The sequence below is a fragment of the Mus musculus genome, chromosome 17 (genome assembly GCF_000001635.26).
Source record: "Mus musculus strain C57BL/6J chromosome 17, GRCm38.p6 C57BL/6J".
Classification (NCBI taxonomy): Eukaryota; Metazoa; Chordata; class Mammalia; order Rodentia; family Muridae; genus Mus; species Mus musculus.
Genome location: NC_000083.6, coordinates 13,004,534 through 13,018,487, shown reverse-complemented (window position 1 = coordinate 13,018,487; position 13,954 = coordinate 13,004,534). Strand labels below are relative to the sequence as shown.

General features: G+C 43.8%; 1 protein-coding gene across 1 annotated transcript; it reads right to left on the bottom strand.

Annotated features, from left to right (window-relative positions):
• Window positions 1-368: 368 nt before the first annotated feature.
• Window positions 369-10,649, bottom strand: Sod2 (superoxide dismutase 2, mitochondrial). Its single transcript, NM_013671.3, has 5 exons — window positions 10,420-10,649; window positions 10,102-10,304; window positions 7,852-7,968; window positions 4,876-5,055; window positions 369-3,462 (listed from the first exon to the last, which is right to left on the bottom strand). The coding sequence occupies exons 1-5, from the start codon at window positions 10,440-10,442 to the stop codon at window positions 3,317-3,319; spliced, it is 669 nt and encodes a 222-aa protein (NP_038699.2). The 5' UTR covers window positions 10,443-10,649; the 3' UTR covers window positions 369-3,316.
• Between the last annotated feature and the right edge of the window lie 3,305 nt (window positions 10,650-13,954).

Genomic DNA, 13,954 nt, shown 5'->3' with positions numbered 1-13,954 from the left:
GTATTCCCTCACACTAGTCATCTACTCTTACTCTACTTTCTTGTCCATTCACAACTGCAAACAGCAAAAGACCTACCCCCTAGGGTTGTCGTGAAAACTGAAGGAGAGAACATAGAGAAAGTATTCACATAAGTATCAGACTAACAGTGGGCCTCAGGAAGAGTGGAGCATTCTTACCAGAATAACCTGGATCAGTTTTAATAACTAAATTCTTGGCAGAGATGCATCTAAGAAATATGATTCATTACTGGCTAAAATGGAAATGATTAACCAGATACAATATGTACTCTCCTACCCCTAAGTAAAATAAAATCCTGCAAGAAACTCAGAAAGGCAGTATGCATTTCTTCAGACAGCATACCACTGGATACTTTGTTACCTTTGCTTTTATTAGTATTTTCCAAATATCTAAAACATGCATTTTACAATAAAACAACACTCACCTTTAAAACTGATAATTTACTACAGCTAATCCTGTCAGGTCTAACAGTATTCAAGAATACTAACAGTCACTCAAAACAAAACAAACAAAATCAACAACAATATTCCTCAAAACAACAATTTTGTAAATGTAATTTTTTAAATTTAATCTGTAAAAATCAGCAAATATGGCATAAAAATCACGTTAACTGCACCATGAACTCACCGAGGTCATCTCTGCCAAACTTGCAATAAAACAGTTTTAAACACTGGAAGGCCTAAACATTAGACTCAGTAAAATCACTGTCCATGGTACTCATGGCAGGCGGCGCCTCTCAGATAAACAGGGGCTTCGCTGATCTAAAGAGATCTTATTACAAATTCACATACTTAGGAATTATAATTCCTTGTCTGAATTGTAATGTCCTTATAAATTAATGTTTAATAGTAAGCCTATTTCACTAAATGGTTAAAAATAGTACACCATCAAAACAGTTCAGTAATGCTGTCTACAACATTAAATATAACAAGGACCCAATGAGCCAAAGAAACGTATACACACTCAGGAATTAACAGTATGCTGTACTGTTATGAAACAACTTGCCACTAGATTAAAAGCAAGGGAACCCTAAATGCTGCCAGTCAGAAATCCAAGTATTAAAATTCCAAATGGACACGATAGGTTTGGGCATATAAAAGCTGCCTGTGCTTGTATGACTATCTTTTTATCAAAATCTACTCTAAGAAAGGAAAAGATGACACGAGTGAGCACTGAGATTCTCTGTTTAAAATAATAAAAAGGTCTGTTTTGTCCTATTCATGTGTGTGTGTGTGTTGTTAACTGTTTTCTAATGGGAGGGAGAAAGAAAAGGTGTGGATTTGGGTGGGTGGGGAGGTAGGGAGGATCTGAGAGGAGTTGGAGAAGGGAAAACATGATCAGAATATATTGTATAAAAAGAAGTATTTTCAATTAGGGGAAAAAAAAAAAAGAGGGTCCAGGCTGGAGAGATGACTCAACGGTTAAAAGCACTGACTGCTCTTCCAAAGGTCCTGAGTTCAATTCCCAGCAAACACAGAGTGGCACACAACCATCTGTAATGGGATCCAATGCCTTCTTCTGGTGTGGCTGAAGACAGCTACATTGCACTCATATGAATAAAATAAATCTTTTTTAAAAAAAGAAAAAGAGCAGGGTGTGGTGGCACACGCCTTTAATCCCAGCACTCGGGAGGCAGAGGCAGGCGGATTTCTGAGTTCGAGGCCAGCCTGGTCTACAAAGTGAGTTCCAGGACTGCCAGGGATACACAATGAAACCCTGTCTCAAAAAGCCAAAAAAAAAAAAAAAAAAAAAAACTTGGGACAAATTACAAAATACGTTTAAGAAAACAATCAATATTAAAAAAAAAAAAAAAATTCCGGGGGCTGGAAAGATGGCTCAGCGGGCAAGTGCTTATTGCTCTCACAGATGATCCAAGTCCCCGCTCAAGGCCACCTGTAACTTCTCCAGCTCTAAGGGACCCAGACCCAACAAGCTCTTCTGTCTTCCATGGGCACAATGAACAGAACATACACAGACATGCATAATTAAAAAGAAAACAAACCTTTAAAAAATACTCCACTAACAAGGATTTGCATGCATGAGAGGCGCCCACGGCCTTTTTGGTAATAAACAACAATTAAACACCAACAAACTATTGACTATTGAGCAACCGATAAAACATCACATGGACATTAAGGATGACAGGAAGATGGTGAGACGAATGTGAAAAGGCAAATTCACTAAGGACCCCTGTGACAGATATCTCCACAGTGCACAGGAACACAGTCAGAAGCACTGTGTCACCTTGTCAGGGAAAGGGCAGCCTTCTATTGAATAACAATACAAAGGCCCTCTTGTGACTGTAAGTTCTTGAAACTAAAGAAAAATGAAAAATCTGTGTCTCTAAAAACTAATGTTCTGAAGACACCCTACTGACCTCACTCAGAAACCCATTTGCCGCTACTGAGAAAGGTGCCACCACACCCAGGGTCCAGTTCTCCAGAGATATACAATTCATGGGGCTGAATGGCTTCCCAGAATGCCCTGTGGCCTAGTGCCCATGGCTGACATCATCGGACAGGCCCTACCTACTTTGTCCATCTTGAACACATTCATACAGCACACTGTTGGTTTGTAAAGACAAGATTAGCTGTTTTTGCATGTCTGCCTATAGAAAACCCAGAGGCACCATTACCTTCCTCTCATAATAAGCACTCCTCAAGCAGGAGCAAAGCTATGTCTGTTGACCTTTTTTCATTACTGAGGTAGAGCCCAGGGCCTTGCATAAGACAGGCAAGGCTCTACCACTGAACTCCATTCACAGCCTTGAGTTACAGAGTTTGAGTGAAAAAAATGGTGTACTGTGAAACTGTGACCATAAACAAAGACTACTAGGTGATGTCCACTAAATAGAGGATTACTTACAAAAAATAGCAATTTTTAATAGAAAAGAGAACTATTTGGTTCTCTATTTCACTATTCAACAACTCAGGGGGCAGGGGGGAACAACTCAACTTTTTTTCTAACTGCAGTAGAACAGGATTACAGACTCTCCTACAGGCCCCCCAAAACAGAGATGGGATATTTCTGATGGTCTTATAATGACAGCTATAGCATCCAAGCAATTCAAGGCTCTAACGAAAATGTTCAATCAAGAGCAATTCACACAGAGTATGCGCTGTTCTCAAATAGTTGCCTAAGAATAGATTTAATTAAAATAAGAAATTATCATAGAATTATCAGGTATGTGGAAAGACATCAATAAAGACTACAGCACCCCAGTCATAGTGCTGCAATGCTCTACACTACTATAAACCAGCCCGGAGCCTGGCACTCAATGTGGCCGTGAGTGAGGTTTCACTTCTTGCAAGCTGTGTATCTTTCAGTAACATTCTCCCAGTTGATTACATTCCAAATAGCTTTCAGATAGTCAGGTCTGACGTTTTTATACTGAAGGTAGTAAGCGTGCTCCCACACGTCAATCCCCAGCAGCGGAATAAGGCCTATCAGAAAGAGGGAAAAATTACTCCTAAATACAACATCATTCACTTGCTTCTTAGATAACTGAAAATTTGCATATCCCTGCAAAAACATGTAAAGTTTTTATTTTGGAAGAAAATATAATAAATAATCTGAAAGAGCCCCTGAAAGGTCAAGTTAAACTACAGAAGCTTAATCCCTGATGCTAAAATAGCAATAGTGGCGCCTAGCGCTGAAGCCCAGCCTCCCTCCTAGTCTCAGGCAGGCACCACAAGCGAAAGAGACAGCTAAGGCCCGAGCTTCCATTCCAGAGGGCTGGAGGGCAGGAGGCTAAGAAACTGCTTCTATTCTCCAAGGGTACTTTCAGTTTTCTGGAATAAACATCAATGAGTCACTAAAAAGAATTGATTAACAAGAAGTTAAACAGAAGCAAAGAAAATGAACACTACCTTCAGAAATTAAATGGTATAAATGAAGAATTTAGTTCCATACGTTAAAAAAAAAAAAAAAAGTAAGTCCTCAAGTCAGTTATGGTAGCATAGGTCTGTGGTAACAGTGCACGGAGGCTCAGGCAGAAGAGCACGGAATAGGCCAGACCATCCTGAGCCTCAAAGCAAGACTCAGTCTTAAACACTTCTCAAGCCTTCCTATGAAAACATCTCCACCACTTTATCTAGGTAGTTGTGAGGAACAGAAGTCATTACTAATAAAGTAGCAATATTTTGTGTGACTTTTCATCCCAGTGTGCTTTCTGTATGTGGAGGAGAAGGGCAGTGGAAGCCACACCTCTCAGTGGGTACCCGAGGAGCAGGTCTGACTGAGGAACTCACTGTACACAAGCTCACCATGGGCTTAACAGACTCGGTGGCATCTCGTGTACATGAAGAACGAGTGACACGGTAGAGGTGAGAAGAGGGGCCGGAACTAATGTTTGAGATGTCACAGCAGAGACGGAAGCCACAGACAACTGCTACACACGGTGGCTCTCCACTTCCCTCAGTCTTCAGTGACATATAGGATAACCAGTTCAATCAGACCCAGGGAACAAGAAAGCATTTGCTAAGCTGAGAGTGTCACACACTGAAGCCATGCAGGGAGCAGGACCGAGGCCCTGAGTCCTGGTCCCAGTTTTAAGCACAACACTCACGAGGAAAGGACCTGTTCCAGTCACCCTCAGCCTGTATTCCTTTCTTCTCTTATTGCTTACCTAATAATCTCAAGTTTTTATTGTAGTGCATACAGAAATCACCCACGCTTATTTTACAGACTATCAGTCAGTTTTTACTATAAAAACTCCGGGTAGAATTTACTAACATTTGCTCAAATTATCACACATTCCTCACACACTTAACTCTGCTAATTTACCTTACTTCTTAGCTTAGTCCTTTCTAGGAAGCCATGGCACTGACATGGGAAGAGTTTTAAAGCTCACTCACCTGTTGTTCCTTGCAATGGGTCCTGATTAGAGCAGGCAGCAATCTGTAAGCGACCTTGCTCCTTATTGAAGCCAAGCCAGCCCCAGCCTGAACCTTGGACTCCCACAGACACGGCTGTCAGCTTCTCCTTAAACTTCTCAAAAGACCCAAAGTCACGCTTGATAGCCTCCAGCAACTCTCCTGAGGGGAAAAAAACAAAGCCAGAAAAGACTTCAAACACTACAATAAAATGTTAGGTTCACCACACTAAAATATTCTTGTCAAAGGACCAACTGGACCACACCTGAGAGAAGATGCCTACGTCCCACCGCAAGGACACTGGGCTGAGGTTGACTAGTGAGTGCAATCAGGGTCTCTCTGCTCCCTGTACTAGTGAAGAAAACTAGGAAGGGAAGAGCCTTCTCCATGGGCCTCCTTTCCGTTTCTCCCATTTCACAGTTTTATCCTATTCTATAACCCCATTTGGAAACTGAAAGTTACTGCTGCTATTCAACATCCTCCAATCCTAGATCTTCCCATCTTTATCATCTTGTTCTTTAAATGAAGGCTTCTCTTGTTACTGAGCTAATGGTACACTTAAGAGGGCTGGAGTGGAGCTCAATGAACACACCTAATAGTCACGAAGCCCTGGAGTTGACCACAACAAAGTAAAGGAAAGAGAGAGAGAGAGGGCAGTGAGGGAAAATACTAACAAACACGCACACCTGGACTCAAACTTCTGAGTCTCCTACCTCTCCCTCCCAAATGCTGGGATTACGGGCATGTAATACCCCTCCCCTAGAATCTTTTTACTCTATAGAAATATAGAACTGGAGCCGGGCGTGGAGGCGCACACCTTTAATCCCAGCACTTGGGAGGCAGAGGCAGGCGGATTTCGGAGTTCGAGACCAGCCTAGTCTACAAAGTGAGTTCCAGGACAGCCAGGGCTATACAGAGAAACCCTGTCTCAAAAAAAACAAAAACAAAATAAGAAAGAAAGAAATATAGCACTGATTCTACATGAAGCAAATCAACTGAATCAAATGGGTCCAACATCTCACTTCTCTCATTCTATTGGCTAAAACATAATTATCTTTTACAAACATGGCTAATGCTTCAGGTGGGACAAACTGTGTAACAGAAACATCAACAGGAGAAAGAAGAGAAGGAGGGAGAGGAGGAGGAGGAGGAGGAAGAAGAAGAGGAGGAGACCTCAACACACCTTATATCCTGGTCATAGCCAAAACCTGACAAGTATCAAGTCATGGTCAAAGTGATTATTACTAGTGAGTAAGTCAGGCTGCCTTTTACAACATGGTTTACATAAACAGCACAAGCAACATTATGCTGGGAATGTAGCTCAGCAGAGAAGGTTGGCCTAGCAATGGAAGACCACGTTCAATCCCAGCATCACCACCACAGAGAAAAGGACTGGAGAAGAACCAACAAAACCAGAAATTTAAGGCACATGCAAGAGGGAGAAAAAATCAAGGGAGGAGATCTATACTATAGCCCTCACCTCCCTAAATAGAAGATAACTAAAGCCACACAGGAAGTCAGAGGAACCATGGCGGCCATATAACTATCTAACGTCTTACAGAAAATATATTAGTGTACAGAGTGGCTAAAGAGTAGAGAGTTTGGTTTGTTGCTGTTGTTTTCATTTTGGTGTTTTGTTTTGCTTTTTAGGATTTCCTTTTATTTATTTTATATATATGACTACACTGTCACTGTCTTCAGACACACCAGAAGAGGGCATCAGATCCCATTACAGATGGTTGTGATCCACCATGTGGTTGCTGGGAATTGAACTCAGGACCTCTAGAAGAGTAGTCAATGTTTTTTGTTTTTTTTTTTTTTTGGTTTTTCAAGACTGGGTTTCTCTGTGTAGTCAATGCTCTTAACTACTGAACCATCTCTCCACCCCGAGGATTTGTTTTTGTTTAAAGACAAGTAAACTGTCTCTTCATTGCACAAAGTTTTTCTTTTTGTTGTTTTTGTTTTTATTTTCATAAAAAACTTGTTTTACTGGGGCAAGTGAGTTCTTCACATTAGAAATAATAATCAAAAGCACTACTCTAAGCACTTTACATATAACACTGAAAGCAGCCCCATAATTACTCCTGTATCCCATGGATGGCTACGTGACTACGTGTCTTCTTTCCCAGGGTCCAGAGCCAGCAGTGGAAAGGTCATAGTCTCTAAATACGAGGTTTGCCCAGGTTTTCCTTAACACTTATCCTAGCAGTGGGCAGTGCATGCAGCATTTTGTGTGTGTGTGTGTGTGTGTGTGAGAGAGAGAGAGACACCTCCCTGAACACACACACACACACAGAGAGAGAGAGAGAGAGAGAGAGAGAGACCTCCCTGAACACATTCTCTATTCCTCCCTTTGAAACTTAAGAACGTGTTACAACCTGACTGTAAAAAAAAAAAAAACACCAATATGAGAACTCAGGTAATAAGAAAACGCAAAGTCCTCTGGAGGCAGTCAATAGGTACATACTTTGGCATAGAGAAAATACTGAGTTCAGTCCCTAGAATAAAAAGAAGAAAGTCACCTCCACACACAGATATATATATATACACATAATAAAAATTATATAATAAACTGCCTCAAAAAAATAAACAAATTTATAAAGACTGTCTACATACTGATTTCCAAGAACTACACAGTAAAACTCTTGTAAAAGAAAATTTTAAAAGTTAAGAAAGAGAGGGGGAAAAAACCAACAATCGGGGCTAGTGAGATGGCTCAGCGGTTAAAAGCACTGACTGCTCTTCCAAAGGTCCCGAGTTCAAATCCCAGCAACCACATGGTGGCTCACAACCACCCGTAATGAGATCTGACGCCCTCTCCTGGTGTGTCTGAAGACAGCTACAGTGTAGTTGCATATAATAACGTACATATAATAAATAAATAAATCTTAAAAAAAGAAAAAACATCAATCATTCCTACTGTCCACCAAATATGAAGCTGTAGCAGCTTATACCAACCTTTGGGTTCTCCACCACCCTTAGGGCTCAGGTTTGTCCAGAAAATGGTGTGATTAATATGTCCCCCACCATTGAACTTCAGTGCAGGCTGAAGAGCGACCTGAGTTGTAACATCTCCTGAAATATAAAATAAGCACCTTTAAAAAAACCTGTCCTCAGCCAGGCAAACCAAGCCACAGTTTTCTTATTCTTGACAACATTCACTAAACAAACAAAGCTCTGGCTCCACAGAAGGATTACAATCAAGATGTCTGGACAACATTAAGAAGAAAGTTTTCTAGATGCCAGATGTCACCTTAAAGGAAATGCTTTCCCAACTGGGCTATTCCCCTGCTTCACTATTACCACATCCTCCCCAGATCTGCAATTTCCAAAAATCCCAGTCTCTTCCCGTATTTAAGATTTGTGTGATTTGCTTATTGCAAGTAAAATTTCCAGAATGTGGTAATATTTCCCTCTCTTGGATTGGCCACTTACACAATTATGTTGAAATACTATACTTCTCCACTAGATGCCCCTCGTCAGCCAGATGTCACTAACATTTTACTCAACCAATTTCCCAGATAAAAGTACATTTAAGAAAAGGTGACTCAGCAGTTAAAAGCAATGACAGCTCTTCCAAAGGTCCAGCAACCACATGGTGGCTCACAACCATCCTTAATGACATCTGACGCCCTCTCCTGGTGTGTCTGAAGACAGCTACAGTGTACTTACATATAAAAATAAATAACAAATAAATCTAAAAAAAAAGAAAAAAGAATTTTACTATCTGGTTTTTCAAGCAATATGACTAACATAGAGACATGACTACAAATTAATTCTCCTTGTAAAAAACAATAGATTAAAAAGACTATTTTGTTAAATACTATTTTGTTTAGCCATTAAAACAATATTCCCAGGGGCTGGTGAGATGGCTCAGTGGTTAAGAGAACTGACTGCTCTTCTGGAGGTCCTGAGTTCAAATCCCAGCAACCACATGGTGGTTCACAACTATCTATCTGTAAAGAGATCTGATGTCCTCTTCTGGTGTATCTGAAGACAGCTACAGTGTACTTACGCCCTCTGTCTGAAGACAGTTACAGTATATGTAATAATAATAAATAATAATAAAAATATAATAATAAATAAATCTTCCAAAAAAATTCCCAGAAATTGTGGTTGACTCAACAGGTAAAACACAAAAAGGCTCTTGCCAGGAAAACCTGACACCCTGACTTGAATTGACAATCTGAGCTTAGTTTCTGGATACCACAGTGGAAGGAGAGAACCAATGCCCTAGGTTATCCTCTAACCTCCACTGGCTCCGTGTGTCAGCACGAATCCATTCACACACACACACACACACACACACACACACACACACACAGAGGTTTTTTAATACTATAGCATTCCCATATACATCATCTAGGGGTGCAAACACAGAACTCTGCACTATGGATTTTGTTGGCTGAGCGCTTAAAAATATAGGTAAATAAATAAGCTTGCCTACTGTTCCATTCAGTGACAGATACTCAGTTTCTCACAAAATAGCTATTTTTCTTGTGAACTTTGACCCCAAAAGTACCAAGTCTAGCCTGTTCTGCAGCTAAGTGCTCGTTCCTGTCTTTTCCTCCCCCCCCCCCCAAGGGTAAAGAGTGTGAAACAGGATGTCCAGAGATATCCAAGGGGTCAGGGAGTCCCAGCCCTAGACTGAACTAATCCTATTGTTGTCCACAACGGTGACAATAATCACAACTCGGACTGCAGTCTTCTGATGCCACTTCAGACCCTCTCCTGCACCTGCTGCCAGGCCACCAATATCGCTTGCTCTCAGCAAAACCCCAGCCACTTCTAGCCCCAACCACCCTCTCACCCAAGGGCACCTGGCTGACCCAGCTCGGGCACTCTCAACCCTCCTGCAAATGGCTGCCAAGGCTACCTGAAAAATAAGCAAAACAAACTCTCCTGAAGCCACGTTATATAACAACCGCATATTTTAAATATTCATATGCAAAACAAAAACTAAATATTCATTACGCAAAAAGGAGCAGCGTCCGAGAGCTGTCTTTAAAGGACCACCACCAATGCTAGCTAGCAACACGGGTGACAAAAAAGGACACAACAGTAAGGTCCGTCAAGTACTTTCGTGAGGTCCTGTGTTTTCCGGGATAGGAAAGGACGTTTATGCGAACCAACGGAGGTATTCCCCGGCATCGAAACAGACCTCCGTCCGGCCACCGGGATCCTCGTGTGCAGGGGCCCCGCACCTACCCTTGGCCAGAGCCTCGTGGTACTTCTCCTCGGTGGCGTTGAGATTGTTCACGTAGGCCGCGTGGTGCTTGCTGTGGTGCAGCTGCATGATCTGCGCGTTAATGTGTGGCTCCAGCGCGCCATAGTCGTAAGGCAGGTCTGGGAGGCTGTGCTTGTGCCGGGAGCCCGCGGCACCGGCCACAGGGCCCAGCCTCCTGCCCGTGCTGAGAGGAACAGAGAGGACGGCGGGTCACGCCACTGACACGGCGAGCCAGCCACGCCCGCCGCCCCGAGACCCACCCGTAGGGGACGCCGAGGCCCCGGGGCCCTGCCGCTCACCTGCACGCCGCCCGACACAACATTATTGAGGTTTACACGACCGCTGCTCTCCTCAGAACACGGCCGTTCGCTCGCAGGCGCGCGTCTGCTAGGCAGCGTCCGCCCGGCGTCCGCAAGGACACAGCGAAGCGGTGACCCTGCCCGCAGCGCCCATCAGCGGAGGGGAGGACGGCGACACGGACGGCCCGGCGCATAACGGAGCGGCATCCTGGGAAGGCAACGTCTCCCCTGTGCCAAATTGGTAGAGGCCGCGTGCTTGCTACAGCCACGCCCCCACCATCGGCCTTGGCCCCGCCCCGCCTCGGGGAACCCCGTCCGCCCCGCGGTGTGGCTCCGCCCCTCCTCGGGCCGCCCTGTCCAGCTCTGGCTGTGAGCTGCAAAGCTTCCACTCTATTTCTACTCCTGCTTCTGGGAAACCCTGGAGACTTTCCTCCGGAAAGCCAAGGCTCTGCTGCTGGTCAGAATTATGGAGTAATCAGGGCCCCTCTGACCCAGTTAATTTATGCCCGGAGTGACCTTCCCTGGGGCCTAACCTGACATTAAATCACGTCGCAGGTTTGCGTGTGTTCATCTTTGTTGCCCCTGAGACTGGGGTTGCGGACTCCGGGTGCAGCTTGCCAGTTAACTAGTAAGAGTCCGGATTAGAAGGCGAGGTTCATCTTTCTTGATTAAACTCTGCAACATTCAGTGACTTCAAAAACCAACCCACTCGACCAAATGTAAAAGGACATTGTTTCCCTTTGTGGACTTATTAGTCTAAGAAGCAGTGGCTATCAAATGTTTCCATAACAATTATACAGCTTTCCTCTTCTACTTAATGGGTTTATGTCTTCCCTGATTAGAAAACACTAAGAAAGCAGAAGGCAGTTGGCTGAGTAGTTCCCGGTGGTTTTTTCCCACCCCCTTTGCAGGCCTCCTAAGGATGACAGGGCTTAGGGTAAGGGGAATTGCAAGAGGATGCTTTCCGGTAGGGAGAAACCTGTCCACAGGCGTCAGACCGGAGCTGTATGGATGACCTGTGTCTTAGTTAGGGTTTTACTGCTGTGAACAGACACCATGACCAAGGCAAGTCTTATAAAAAACAACAGTTACTTGTGGCTGGCTTACAGGTTCAGAGGTTCAGTCCATTATCATTAAGGTGGGAGCATGGCAGTATCCAGGCAGGCATGGCACAGGCAGAGCTGAGAGTTCTATGTCCTCATCCAAAGGCAGCTAGTGGAAGACTAACTTCCAGGCAACTAGGGTGAGGATCTTATGCCCACACCCACAGTGACACACCCATTCCAACCAGGTCACACCTATTCCAACAAGGCCACACCTCCAGATGGTGCCATTCCCTGGCCCAAGAATATACAAACCATCATGCTCCACTCCCTGGCCCCCCATAGACTTGTTCAAAAACATGAGTCTATGGGGGGCCATACTTAAACATAGCATAATGCAAAATGCTATGGTGGTGTGGTGGCACATGCCTTTGATCCCAGCACTCCGGAGACAGAGGCAGGCGGATTTCTGAGTTCAAGGCTAGCCTGGTCTACAAAGTGATTTCCAAGACAGCCAGGGCTATACAGAGAAACCCTGCCTCAAAAAAAAAAAACAAAAACAAAAACAAAAAAAAATGCATTTAGTCAAACTTTTCAAGTCCTCATAGTCTATAGCAGTCTCAACAATATTAAAAATCCAAAGTTCAAGGTCTCTTCTGAGATTCATCCAATCACTTAACTGTAATCCCCAAAGAAAGACAGGAAACCAGCTGGGTAAACTCCAAACTCTGCGTCTCCATGGCTGATGTCAAAGCGGTCTTCAGATCTCCACTCCTTTTTCATCTTTGTTGACTGCAACAACTGCTTTCTCCTGGGCTGGTTCCACTCCCTGTTAGCAGCTTTCCTTAGCACGTATCCCATGGCTCTGGCATCTTTAATAGCTTTGAGTCTCCAAGGCAATTTCAATGTTACAGCTTCTTGTTTCAGTGTCTGGGATTCCACTTGATCTTTTGGGCTCCTAAGGGCTGGCATCACTTCTCCAGCTCTGCCCTCAGTAGCATTCTAAGCTCAGGTTGATCCACTCCACTACGGCTTGTTCTTGGTGATCATCCCAGGGTACTGACATCTCCAATACACTGGGGTGTTCTACTCCAACTAGGCTTCACCAATAGCCTCTCATAGGCTCTCTTCATGGTGCCAATCCTCAAATCCTTTGCATGACCCCTTCAGTCCGGGGCCATCAACTACAACTATGGCTGCACCTTCACCAATGGCCTTCCATGGCCTCTCACAGTGCCAAGCCTCAGCTGCTCTTCATAACCCCTTCATGCTTTCAAAACTAGTACCAGCCGGGCGTGGTGGCACACGCCTTTAATCCCAGCACTCAGGAGGCAGAGGCAGGAAGATTTCTGAGTTCGAGGCCAGCCTGGTCTACAAAGTGAGTTCCAGGACAGCCAGGGCTATACAAAGAAACCCTGTCTCGAAAAACCAAAAAAACCAAACAAACAAACAAAATAATCAAAACCAGTACTATCTGGGTGACTCTTATACATTACCAAGTCCAGCTGCAGCACAAGGTACAACCTTGGCTATCTCTGGAACACAGCTTCTTGTGCTCCCAGAAAACACTTCCCAGAAGATGTCACCTCAGTGATGCTGGTCTCTTCTTACTTAATCATTACTAGTTTCTTAGCTCCAGCTAACCAGTAGTTCCTTCCATTCTTAACTCTAGAGCCAGAGCCACATGACTGAAGCTGCGAGTTCTGCTGCTTGCAGGAACTAGAACATGATCCCCTTGTACATTGTCACTGGCTTTCTGTTTTCCAAATCCTTCACTGCCTAAGCTTGGCTATCCTGGATCTTGCTCTGAAGCAAGAGACCTTGAATGCAGAGATCAGCATGCCTGTCTCCTGGGATTAAAGGTGTGTACCACCATGCCTGTATTTAATTTAGCTGGGTAGGATCTTGCCCCAAAGTCCCACTCCCTTAATCTGTTATCTCCTAGAACACAGGATTTTGCTCCATTTCACTTCCTGGTACTCCTTTAATACTCGAACCATATATTTTATATTTGGCCTTTCTAAGCTTGCTATGCTTGTTCAAACTTCTCTTCATAAGACCTAACCAGAGAACAGAGTCTCTGCTGGGCTTTTTTGAAACTTCCTTTGTCAATGCAGTTAATGCAATTAATCCAAGTCTCTTCACCTTAGCCTCAGGCAGACTTTTCAGACAGGGGCAAAAAGTAACCACATTCTTCACCAAAATACCACAAAAACAGTCTTTATGCCACATACTGAAATTCTTCTCTTTTGAAATCTCTTGGGCCAGGTAAACACAGTTCAAATTACCCCCAGCAACAAAGTCTTCCATATTCCTACTAGGATGACCCATTAAGCCCCATTTAAAGCATTCCACTGTTTTCCAAATCACCCACAGTGACACCCACAGTGACACACCTATTCCAATCAGGCCACACCTCCAGATGGTGCCATTCCCTGGTCCAAGAATATACAAACCATCACAGCCGGGTCAGCATGGATGAAAACAGAACT